Genomic DNA, 13,492 nt, shown 5'->3' with positions numbered 1-13,492 from the left:
ACTCTTCAAGAAACTCGCCCTTCACCTGGACCCAATTACTCTGCGCACAGATGGCTTCTGTTAGTTGCATCTCTGCATCCTGACCTTCCAATTCAGCAGTTTAGAGATATTACTGAAACCATTTCAAGATATATTGCTCATTACTGCCCCGCATCCCCTCGTTTCTTCCACCTTCACTATTACTATCACATCATAAGCCAGACGCAGGTCTAGCCCCCCAAACCCATTCCTTTGGCTCTATTTCATGTCTACATTGAGGAGCAGCAGGTAGTACAGATGTCCCCTCTTCCTCAGCTTAAACACCATCTAGCCCACAAGCCAGCACATCACGGAAACAAGCACAATCCGACCGTTTCCTTCTAGCAGTGGAAAGAGAAGAAGGACGTGGAGAAGGTACTTCTGAGCAAGTGTTGATGTGTGGCAGGGAGAGCAAACAGTGGCTGCGAGCATTTCCTGACGGTGGGAAGAGGGTGAGCACTGACGCCCTGGAGAGTGATGGCGCACGGGTCGCCTCGTCAAACATTATGGCATCAGACCCTGGGGCACCGTGCAAAGAACCCGGGTCGGACTCCAGCTCTGCAATTCCTCAGCTGAGTGCCTGCCCATGGACAACTTCAGTGCTCCAAGCGGGACTGTTTTGAGCAACAAATAAGGTGATGAGCAAGGAAGTGCTTCTAGCTCCTCATTACCCTTCCTCCCAATTCCTCAGAACTGTGCTTCCCCAGCCAGAGCCCTGGTATGTATCCCAACCACTAAGCCCAGAATTACAACATCTTCCTGTTCCCCGCTTTCAACTTCTGTGCGAAATTGTCCTACCAACAGCCGTAATTAATAAGTTTCCTCTCCCAGTCCTACTCAAGCTTTAATATCTACCACATTATCTACCCCAAAGCTCTCCAAACAGGCACTTCTGCTTCCCCTGAATCAATAAAGTAGCAAAACAAGAGTATTGATGAAAATTGTCAAGTTGTTAGAGAGGTGTGTGTGTGTGTGTGTGTGTGTGGGTGTGTGTGTGTGTGTGTGGGTGTGTGTGTGTGTGTGTGGGTGTGTGTGTGTGTGTGTGGGTGTGTGTGTGTGTGTGTCTGTGCGCACGAGCGCACGCGCGCACATGATATTTAATGTGTGTTTTTGTGGAAGTTTTTAAGAGAATTTGAAAGAAGGCTTTGATCTCACTGTCTCTCTCTGGACTGTCATAAATTACTAGTATTTCTTTTACTTAAACTGCTTCTTGGGTGGGGGGACGGAATCTGTAAGACATAGGCCACTTGAGTAAATATAAACAATTCTTCACAAACAGGTACTCTTACATCCAAAAGTACGCAGCCATAAAATGTTTCTCATTCTTAAGACTAGAAATATTTTCAAATTAAAATTAAAATCAATGTGGAGTATAAAGCTTTTTACCAACTGGGCTCTGTGCTGCTTCCCATCAATTCTCTGTCCTGTGCTTGCGTGTGCATTTTGTGTGCGTGCCTGTGTGTGTGTATGTGTACATACATGTGCATGTGTGCGCACGCCTCCAAGATGAGAAACTTTAGCAGGCAACCAGATGATGGAGGGAGACAAACTTTGCAGGAGCTCTTGCACCATTAGAATCCTGCCTCAGCGCTGTGATTCCAGCTGTGCCTATGTCCCCTACAACTAGCTTCTGGCCACAGCCCCTCCTCACAGCTACAGCTCCTCTTACCAGGCTTCAGAAACAGTTTCCTTCCCGTGCCCTCTCAGGAGTGGTAACACTACCCTAACCTGTGTTCCCCGAGTGCGAAAACATTCCTGTGCGTCCCCTTAACTCTGACCATCCTTCTTTAAACACTCACTTTGTAAATTATGTTCAGAGCCTCCTCTGAGTGTGCTCTGCCTTGACTGAGTCTCTCCTCACCCCACCTCAGGCCACACTCTCTCCAGCTCACTGCCATTCAAGGCCAAGAAAGCCTAGTGCCCTCACAGACAGACCACCTGCTCAGCCTCAGCTCTCACTCATCATTCCCAACATGGCCTAAGATATCCATCTAGTGTCTCTACCGATTCATGTAAAATAGACTTTGTAGTTCAACAGCTCTAAGCTTTCTTAGATTTATTTAGCCCTGGGCTACCACATACTAGCCTAAAGGAAATTATGTCAACTTTTTCCTTTGCAACCTGGCAGGACACCAGTGTTCTGTGTGTAATAAATACTAGCTGGCTCTTACTTGGCTTAAGTGAAAGTCATTCTTTCTTTCCAAGATAGAGATCAAGCACCAGTGGTTCAAAGAGCCTGCCATCTGGAATCATGTCACTTTGCAACCACTGTGTAGGTGTTAAAGACCTCTCAACCCTCCCAGCTACAGGATGGTCCGAACAGCAAAACCGGTCATGTCGATGTGCACAAAACGACAGTCCACAAGGGACAAGGGATGATCAAAGTTCTTCTAACACTAGGCAAGGAAAAAGAGAGAGGTGAGAAAAAATCCCTAGGTAAAAGAAGAAACAAATATTCCTTGTTTTCTCTCCCTTGAACTACATTTCATCCCCATCAGCAGATGACTTATTACTGGTTTCCTAACAGTGAACAAGAACTACAAAGGGATCGCCTCAGCCTGTTGCTTATTTGCCTTAGTCCTAAAATGGAAAAGTAAACAAACCAACACTCCACGATCTTTGCTGTGGAATATAAGGCTAATAACCGGCCCTTAGCTACTCTAAACAAAGTTGCAATCACTCATTATGCAATAAATTCTCTAATTAATTTAAAATGTTTGGCTTACTGAAGAGTGTAAAACAGATGTCATATTAAAGTCTCTAATTATGAATGATAATTCCTTGATAAGGCTCCTCAACCATGCCAACAATTAATTTACTAACGTGAATTTTAAATATGAATTCAAATTTTGGCAAAAAATAAAGTAAATGAAGTTGTCTCAGCAAGTCCTCCATTAACATGTCCCCATTCACCAGAAAAAAAGAGAGAGAAATAGGCATATTAAAAAAGAAAAACCTATCAGATGCTTCTGGTTACAAATAAAGTAAGACCCAATTAGAAGTGCCCGAAATAATTCAAACATGCATTAGGTCTTTGAGTAAGAAATCCAGAGATTGAGGAGTCCAGGGTTGGATCACAAACTCAAACACTGTAAGATTCTCACAGATCCTCGGCAGTGCACAATGACTGCGGAGCTCCGGACAGTGCACCTTCACACGGCAGCAACCTAAGTACCTCCTGCTTGGAAGAGAAGGACGGGAGAAGATGACCTCAGTTGTAAGCCAGTTTCTTGTCAGGAATGAAAACCTTACCTCTCAGTAGGCAGAATGAACTCAAACACTGACCCTTAATCACATACTGACAAGAGAGTGAGGTGCCATCACTGATTACATAAAGATATTCCCTGTGACTGGGCCCAAAAAATGTTAGCAACAAACAAGATAAATTGTACAGGCAAGCAGCAAGTGCAGCTTTCAGAGACATTCCTGCACACGTTGTTTAAGCCAAATAATTACTTCAAATTCAAAGGGCGGGGGGTCAAGTTTGGAAGGGCTTGGGGTGAGCAGTCCTACACTCAATACCCTACAATGTGATGAAGGAGGCAGGCTGGGTGGGAACTGTGGGGCTCTGAAGAGGGTGTGTGTGGCCTCCGGTTCCTGATCTTATTTTCAAATATTAGCAAAGTACAGTAAAGCTTAAAAATAAACAGTCATTCTTTTTCTAACCTTTACACAAATATAGATAGCACTAGTTTCACTCACATGACAGCAGTTATGACCTTAACCGCTTACTATGTGCCAGGCATTGTTCACAGTGCCTTAGACTCTTATCTCATTTCACTTTTAAAATAAAGTCCTATGCATTAGTATCATCATTGTCCTTACTTTTACCACTGAGGGAACTGAGCCTCAGAAATGAATGCAATTTCCCACAACCACATAACTACTAGGTGGTGAAGCAGGGACATTGTACACAAGACTCCAAATGATTTGCTGGGACCTAGGAGTCATAGAGGCTGAACACAACTGATGAAATGGGTGTTCTTGACCTGATTCCTACAGTCACTTGGGAGAGAACAAATATAGCTTGGTGGCCAGCTATTTCCTTTAACAGTAACATGTTCACCTGACTTTTCTCAGCCATCTCCGCCTGATTTCTACACAGAAAATATATACATATATATTTTTTAAAACACACAAAACAGCACTAACGCTCAGGGCTTAAACATTTCTGTGGAGTGAGAATTAATTAGTAGCATGATTATAAGATGCTTCAAAATTCTTCAGATCTTAAAAAAGCCTCCCAACTCCAATGAATGCTTTTGCCTCACACGGCACCGTGGACTTGTGAGTGTAGGGAGAGAAAGAGTATGGGCACACCAGTGTAAACACACCATTTACCTACCTCTATGTAAAAGACCTATGAACAGCAGGTATCTGATATAAAAAAAGCCTCTCCTGGAGTTTTTATAATATATAATCTATAGGCACTCTGCTCTTACTGCTCCACTTCATCCTAATCCAGAAATTTAAAATCATTATTAACCTACTCTTCAACAACCTTTCTGCTATTTGTTTAATATCTCTCTCTTTTCCACTGTAAGCTCCTGTCATTTACTTATGGATCTCAGTACTTGGTGATAAACAACAAACATTTGTTGACTGAATAACGAACATGATAAAAGTTGTTTTCCTATTACTTTCTGCAGTGACACATTCCACTCATATAAGACATTCTGAGATATAAAGCATATTGATATGAATGAGCTTTTCAAAAAATTTCTCTTCCATAGTTCTATTCAGCTTTAATAGGAAAGTTTCAAAATAAACAATTAAAAGATCAATTTGTTATTAGCATTCATCTTCCATGTAGCATACAAAATAATGTTAGATCCAATGATATTTTTCCTTACATATTCCAACTGCTACACTTACCTTTACTCATCATTCTGTGTTAAATCTATATATATAAAAGCCTAAGTGACCGAATGACTGAATGACCGGTCCCAATGATGCGCACTAACCACCAAGGGGCAGATGCTTGTCCCGTGGCCCCTTCCCCCACCAACCAACCTCCCACAGCCCCAATCGGCCCCGATCGCCGGCCAGGCCGAAGGACCCCACCTGTGCACGAATTCATGCATCAGGCCTCTAGTTATTAAATGTTGGGGGGGAAATCTTCTAAACTTTTCGCATCCAGCAAAAAATCCCAAATAGCCTATATTAGGTATTAAGGTCCATGTCGTACCAGCATTCATATCTTTAAACTTCTGCTTTAGTTCAGTAGGAGTAAGACGATACTGATCAAGACCATCATTCCAATAAATGCGGTCCAAGACTTGAAGATCTCCTCCAATCAGCCAATCTCCTTGTTCCATCACCATCTAATGGGAAGAAACAGAAAATAATTGTTTTAAATCAAAACCAAGAGAAAAATAAGGACATTTCTCTCATACAAGCTAACTATGGTTATAAACTTTTACTTTCATCTCAAGGTCAATGGTAAATCCATTTAGCTTAACAACTGAATTGGGATTGAAAATGCTACAGAATTAGAATATCCTATATAATAAAATCCTAATATGCAAATTGTACTATCAGGAGTTTGACTGCTCACTATGACGTGTGCTGACCACCAGTAGGCGGCATGGAACATGATGGGCTTTGGTGAAGCAGCGCTGGCAGCGGGTGGCAGTGGAGGCGCTGCAGCCCCAATGAGCCCCAATGAGAGCAGGACCACGGTGGGACGGTGGAGCAGGTAAGCAGGTGGCGCCAGGCCAAGGTCGGTGCAAATGGGAGCCAAGGCCACTGCCTGGCTCCTAGGTGCTGAGGAAGGCAGGCGGGGGACCTGGCCCCAATTGATCGCCCCACGGGCGGGATGGTGGAGCAGGTGAGGGGGCAGCGCCAGACCATGGAAGGGTGCCAGGCAGGGCTGTGAGGCTGGGGGTGTGAAATGGGGCCTGATCCCAGCAGGCCACCCCAAGGGACCCAACCTGTGCATGAATTCATGCACTGGGCCTCTAGTATTCTATAATTTCTCAAAGGACTTATGCAACAACTATCCCATTTAAAAAACAAAGGGCAAACAAAACCAACATGAATAATTATGACTTTTAAGTAATAAAAATATTATTTTCATTGTTGTTGTATGTTGATTAAAAAAATTTGTAACCCTGGATTACCCCTATTTTGTGCTCTCCAATCCTAAACTTTTGAGCAATTAAAGTAATGATGAAAGAGTTGGGCACCAAGTCATGCCTTCCACTCTCCACATGACCTCAAATTTCTTACCTTCCCTTGTCCTCTGTCCCTGCATCTGGAAGAGGAGATGCTATTTCCTAGGATGGGTCCCCTCTCCCAGAGCAGCTCAAGCTGGCCATTCTCCCACGACTGTGGTTTATGTGTTAACGATGAACCTGAACGACTGTAGTCGCTTCCTATCTGGTCTTCCTCACCAGAAGGTCCATCCCCTTCCATCAAACCACTCATTCAATAAACATTTACTGAGTAACTGGTGTGTGCCAGGGCTTCTACCAGGCATTGGGAAATACAGCAGAAAAGGGGGGTGGGGGGGGAGAGAGAGAGAGAGAGAGAGAGAGAGAGATCTTCCTGCAATGGAGCTTATGTCACAGTAGGGGGAACAGAGGAGAGATCAGAGAAATATCAGCTGGTACTGAATGTTACAGAGAAAATAAGAAGGGCAATGGAACCCAGTGCCCTGGGCTACAGTGAGTAACTGCGAAAAAGGAGGCAGTGAAGGCTTCTCTGAGGAGAGTGACATTTAACTTGAGATGAAAAGGAAACAGCCATGGAGGGAAAGCATTTTAGGCAGAGGGACAGCAAGTACAAAGTCCTGGAGCAGCAACAGGACTTTGAAGAACAGAAAGAAAGTTAATGTGGCTGGAATGTCAGGAAAGGTGAAACCAGGGACAGGAGCGGAGGCAAGAGAAATCAGCTGGACATGTGAGGTCACAGGCACTTGGGATTTATTCTAACTGTTAGGAGCAGTTTACTGATGACTTTTAAAGGATTTGCGTTTTGAGAAGACGCACTCTGGCTGCTTGAGGAGGACAGAAGGTAGTGGGTATGAGATGAAGCAGGACTCCAGCCAGGTGACGATCACCAGTCTGGCCTAGAAACTAGATAACTCGGGCGGTACCGGTGGGAGTGGAGCTGGGACAGGACATCCCGCACAAGACTGCCAGGCTGAGTTCCTCACAGCACTACCTGGTGATCCTTTCAGGCCCAAACCTGCCTGCGACCTCTCCGTTTGTAGGAAGCATGCAGAGTAGTAGAAAGAACACAGAAGACCCAGGACCGACCTAACCCTGACTCAGGACTGCTGCCTCTGCAGCTCTGGGCAAGCGGAGCCCACCCCAAGGTTCTTCAGGATAAAGAACAACACTGTCTACCTCCGAGGGTCACAGAAAGGGCCAACAAACAGGAATGTGGTTTGAGAGGCATTACCACATGTAAATTGTTATTATGACTGAACAAAGTCTTAACAGTTTAGGGTAGAATGGTAAGTCCTCTATCTTCCCAAGGTCCTCTTTCCCACTGGACACCAGCTAGTTCTCAAACACTGAATCTCTGCTCCACAAGCCTGGAGGGCCACGGCTCTCACAGTCCCTCCTATCCAAACCCTACTAGGGCCTGAAGGCTGCAGACCAGGTGCCAACTAATACCAAGAAGTCTTACAGATCACTCTTAAAAAATGGTACAAAATATAAACAGTGCTCTGATTTGTTGAGTGATTAAAAAATAAATGTCGTTCTACCTAGTTTGGCTCAGTGGATACAGCATCAGACTGAAGGGTCCCAGGTTGCATTCCAGTCATGGGCACATACCTCAGTTGCAGGCTCAATCCCGGCCCTTATCAGGGCCCTTGCAGGAGGCAACCAATCAATGTGTCTCCGTCTGTCTCTCCCCTCGCTACCACTTTTTCTAAAAATCAAAATATCCTCAGGTGAGGATTAACAAATAAATAAATAAATAAATAAATATCTCTTCATCAAATTCATATGAAAAGTGCCCACTAGTGCCCTAGCTGGTTTGGCTCAGTGGATAGAGCGAGAGCCTGCAGACTGAAAGTTCCCTAGTTCGATTCTGGTCAAGGGCACATGCCTGGGTTGTGGGCTCCATCACCAGTAGGGGGTGTGCAAGAGGCAACTGATCAATGGTTCTCTCTCATCATTGATGTTTCTATCTCTCTCTCCCTCTCCCTTCCTCTCTGAAATCAATAAAAATATATTTTTAAAAGATAAAAAATGAGATATTAAAAAAAAGTACCCTCTAGTGATACAGGCTACATAGTATGTGAAGCTCTCATACCAATAACCACTATCTGTTATGATTATGGAAGATGGCTTTGACGCCCAAAGTGATCTAGATTAAAATCAGACCCTCATTCCACCTATTACCTGCATAATTTTGGTCGAGACATTTATCCCCTATAAGTCTCACTTTGTCCATATGTCCAAAGGATATGCCACCATCCTACAGGTTTGCTATGTGACTCAAAGAATTTACATGAGCATGTTTTGTAAGCCATGTTACTTGTTACCATTAACTGTAAAATTTAATTTTGAAAGAATAACTGACACGATCACTAGTTCAACCTCCTTATTTTCTAAGAAAATATATCCCATTTTTAAAAAGTTACCATTTTTTGTCCTTCATGAGACAATAAAATGAGATTTAGCACATTTCCAATATCTAAACAGATATTACAGAAATTCTCTAGATAAAGTTATTACAATTTCACTTAGTTTTTTTTTTAATGCTCAAAGTGTACTTTAAAACACCTAACTAGTGACAGAGGTTTTACTTCAAAGATAATATTTCACATATAAAGTACACAAGGCACTTTGGGGAGACTAATTATATCTCACTGCTTCCATTCCAGAAACACAAAGTACATGATTAATGTCTGTTCCACCACCAAAAGTTAGGAGACCCGAGCATACAGCCTGTGCTTGCGTATCCAGCACCAGCATCGAGCTCAGTGCCTCGTGTACAGTGGATGCTTAAATAGTTACTGAACAAATATTTATCTGGACCAAGTGACAAGACCATATGCTCATCACACTAATCTAAGATCCAGTCTCGCTTCTGCAAAACATTAACAATTTCAGTGGAATAGCCTATATACAGGTAATGCCCACATTTTCAGCACAAACATTATTTGTAATAAATCAAGATAAAATGCAGCAAAGTCTGTACAGGACCTTGATGTAGGGGTGGTTCTTGCATGTCGTTCCCCACTGTCGGGCACAACGCTCCTCCTTCCTGTGCTCAAAAAACTCTGGATTGCGAAGAATAGCCACACGGCGGCCCTCATACATCAGAGCAAATGCCGTACAGCCATCCAGCCTCTCTTTATCTTCATGAGTCGCTGACAGAACTATAGGCACTGACAAGTTAATGACACCCCCTGCAGGGCACAAAGGAACACACAGCTTGGATTACTCAACAGGCCTCACGTGTCCACATCTCACTTTGGTGGACACTAATAATGTTGAACTGATGCCTGGCACAGAAAATCAGAAGACAGAATAAGCAACAGAGGCTAAAAAACCAGCAAAAATTAAGAAAGTCAACAGTGTGTGTAGAAATACTCACAACAATTCATGAAATTGTCTTTTGGGGGAAAACTATGGGATAGAATCACAGAAGTAAAAGAAACTGTTTAACAACTAAAACTCAGCTGGTTACATTTAACATCACCAACAATATACTGAACACCTCCAATATAGGAATAAGATAAAGCACCATGGTTCAGGGCCTTTTTAAAAAGAAAGTTAATCCGTGCTGATAACTATCTTTTGAGTGGCAAGTTGGTTAAAAATACTTGAGTATACATGGGTATCCTTGAGCCAGGAAGACAAAAACACCCAAAAAGGTTTTTGTTACTTGGTTTTTAGTCACTGGCCAAGACACAAAGGCAGTGGGTAATCAATGCTCCTTTTAACTAAAAATATGTCCCACTGAGACCAAAGGCACATTCTCAGTTCCCAACCTTTCAAGCTCTAAATGGGTTTTTTCCTACTCATCATGCATGGATTAGAAAAATAAAATGCACTCTCAGATTCTTATGTGGATCTTATTTACACACCAAATAGAAACCATACTTTTCTGGGAAATCATGGCATGACTTCTTTGATAACTGCTTGGCTGTTTTAAAATTACCACCACCAGGTACAGTGCAAAATGTTGCACCAAACCCAAGACTAAATCAATGCTCAAGACACATAAAGACTTTACTATTAGTTCCAAGGAAGAAAATCGAAGAGCAATATTTAATCCTTACGTTCCTGTGATAAAATTTCTCTGGAAGAATGATCAGAAATTACATTTTCTAATATCTATTTCACTCCTCAGTTAAAAGAAGTCATAATACAGAAGGGTGTGGTAGCAATTGAGGAGGGTTCTGTAACATGAAACAACAGTATTTTCTTTGAGGTAGCAAATTAATCTTACCAACAGTGTACAGAGTTTAAGGTAGCTGAATTATAATTACAGTACACTGAACATCAATTTCTTTGGCAATTTTTTTGAATTTTTTAAAGAATAGGAAGAACCATCCTTTCAACCACCTATTTTAGGACTCCTAAACTTGGACTCCCTGGCTGCTTACTAGAAGGCCTGGCTTAAGCACAGGCTTCCATATAGCACAACTGAGTGTGTGCACTTTTCAGGGACACGAAAATGATCAGGTGGCTATGGCACAGGGAAACTATTTGCTTTTGAAATTCTTTTCATCCCTAATCCTCAGGTTTTCCTTCTCCCCATGCAATAAATCACAATTGGGGAAACAAAAATGAAACACAGATCTCACTATCCACTTAAATGTCTAGTGCTGATATAACTTAGTCTTAAAACACTACCTTCATTAAGGCGGTACCACTACTCCCTATAAACAGTGATGAATCCCTATAACTGTGCAATATCTCTTCCACATTCAATATACTATAGAAGACAAAATGTCTTACCATCCAGAAGACAATCAAAATGAAGACACTGCAGGTACTCCCTCTCTCGCATAAAGCCATTCAGTGGGGTGGCCCAACCTTCTGCCAAAACCTGCACCCACTGCATGTCCACCTAGTAAATGAGAAAGGAAAATTTTCTATGTCATATACTCGTGAACAAAAGCAGTAATGGCCTTTAGGAATTTAATTTTGAAAGTGATGGAAACAAACATCTCAAGAATGATTACGTATTATACAAGTCTAATAATTAAGGGCACTAGAAAAATACGCATTTTTCCGAGTAAGTTTAAATAACCTCAGACTTGCAAGCATTTCCAATAAGGAAAGCATCTCCTAAAGCGGCTCTCAAATATTAATATGTATACTGGGAGGCTTGTTAATATGAAGAGAGCTCCATCCGCCTCCCCGATTCAGTCAGTTTGCTGTAGGGCCCTAGAATTTGTATTTTTAACAGTTTCCCAGAAAATGTTGACAATGATGTCTGAAAACTATACTCTAACAACCACGGTCCTAAACTAAAACTTCAGATAAAAATAGTCCTTTCCCAGTAACAGAGTACCCTTCATTTTACAAAGACTTCTAGTATAGCCCATTAGAATGTTAAAGAAATGATCATCTTGCCCTAACTGGTTTGGCTCAGTGGCTAGAGTGTCAGCCTGCAGACTAAAAGGTCCCAGGTTCAATTCCGGTCAAGGGCATGTACCTTGGTTGCGGGCACATCCCCAGTGGGGGGTGTGCAGGAGGCAGCTGATCAATGTTTCTCTCTCATTGATGTTTCTGACTCTCTATCCCTCTCCCTTCCTCTGTAAAAAAATAAAATAAATTTTTTAGAAAAAGAAATGATCATCTTTGTATCATTAAAGTAAGCTGGGTATGCTCATTTTTAACTGGTGCTGTACACATGTAACAGTGGTTCTCAAATGAGAAAAAGATGAAGCAGCTGCCAAGTAAAATGTTGCTTACTATTTATTTCCAAAGTAGGCTGGCCAATGTGTCCCACTGAAAAATCAAATTCCTCTTCTTCAATTCAAAGGAAAAATTATATTCATGCACCAAATTAATTTCAAGTTTTCATCTTATTAGTTTTCCCTGCACCTTTGACCAAGGACACTCTTTGTCTATAGTAGAATCCAGTTCTAGAAGGTATCTATTAGGCACTAAATGTGCCCCCCTGAAAATCATGTCAAAGCCCTAACCCCCCGATGTGAGTAGACATGGAGATAGGGCCTATGAGGTAGTGACAATGGCCAAATAAGGTTATATGGGTGGGTCTTAATCCAATAGTTTAGCCGCCCTAATAAGAAGAGGAAACCAGAGTTCCCTCTCTCTACCCTGTCAGGATATGGTGAGAAGGCTGTTGTCCTTGAGCCATGAAGAGAGCCTCACCAGAAATCAAATCAGCCAGTGCCTAGATCTTGGACTGTCCTGCTATTTAAGCCATTCGGTCTATCGTATTTGTTAGGGCAGACCAAGCTAATACACTATCTGACTGTGCATGGAGTTTTTAATTAATTATTTTTCATACTGATGTGTAGAGAACAAACCACTGTATTGAAGAACAGTTTACATTTAGAAAGGCTACTGTCCTGGGTTCTCAAGTTTGACTGACCTGGATTCATGTTCATTTACTGTCATTCTTCTTCTGTGTGCGTGTGTGTGTGTGCGCGCGCATGACTGTGTTCATTCTGCGCAAAATCATCAGCAAAGCACATTGGATCATCTACTCCTATTAGAGATTTGAAAAACTATGTACTCGGAAAGTCTTTCTCCAAGCTCAGAAGTTTGGTTTTTTCTCTTTCTCCTTACTTTCAGATTTGGCACTTCGCTGGGTGTGTGGAATTTTTACCTTACTAAAAGAAAGACTGGAAAATTCTACTTCTAGTCCAGGTTCTTATTCCTTAATATCTGTTTTTATAATATACCTAATGATAAGATTTAAATTCTCTAAAATTTGAAACTGACCTATCCTATAGCCAGCCAACCTCCCGCAGCCCCTCCCCGCAGCCGGCCAACTTCCCACGGTCCCTCCCTCCGTCCGGCTGGACCCCCAAGCAGAATGACTGGGAATGACTGGTCACTATGACATACACTGACCACCAGGGGACAGATGCTCAATGCAGGAGCTGCTCCCTGGTGGTCAGTATGCTCCCACAGCCAACCTCCTGCAGCCCCTCCCCAGGCCAGCCAACCTCTCACAGTCCCTCTCCCCCCAAGCTGGCCAACCTCTCACGGCTCCATTCCCCCACCCGGCCTCAATTGCCGGCCAGGCCAAGGGACCCTAACTGTGCACAAATTCGTGCACCAAGCTTCCAGTAAATTATAATTTCCATTGTCAGCATATCTAGTTTAACTAAGCAGTTTTTTTATTGGGAAAATACTCAATGATATCATTAGAGTTAAGATATACAACAGAAATATTCTTAATAATATAAGAAAGGGAGACTCAGGGTTTTTGCAGGGGATTGGGAAACATGTTTAAAGAAAAAAATGTTCATTTTTTAAATTAATTAATCATTAACTTTAAATAAGTTAGTGTAGATTAG

The 13,492-nt window shown here is 42.4% G+C and overlaps 1 protein-coding gene across 1 annotated transcript in view; it reads right to left on the bottom strand.

Moving 5' to 3' along the window:
- The window catches only part of PAPSS1 (3'-phosphoadenosine 5'-phosphosulfate synthase 1), a 110,036-nt gene that overhangs the window by 55,148 nt on the left and 41,396 nt on the right, over nt 1-13,492 (bottom strand). Inside the window, exons 8-10 of the mRNA XM_015558086.1 lie at nt 10,950-11,061; nt 9,186-9,391; nt 5,207-5,342 (exon numbers count right to left, since the gene is read on the bottom strand). Of these exons, the coding sequence (XP_015413572.1) occupies nt 5,207-5,342; nt 9,186-9,391; nt 10,950-11,061 (454 nt within the window). The remainder of the gene's footprint in view (nt 1-5,206; nt 5,343-9,185; nt 9,392-10,949; nt 11,062-13,492) is intronic.

Source organism: Myotis davidii, unplaced genomic scaffold (genome assembly GCF_000327345.1).
Source record: "Myotis davidii unplaced genomic scaffold, ASM32734v1 scaffold967, whole genome shotgun sequence".
Taxonomy (NCBI): domain Eukaryota; kingdom Metazoa; phylum Chordata; class Mammalia; order Chiroptera; family Vespertilionidae; genus Myotis; species Myotis davidii.
Note: the sequence above shows the minus strand (reverse complement) of the source record. Positions and strands in the feature narration are given on the sequence as shown.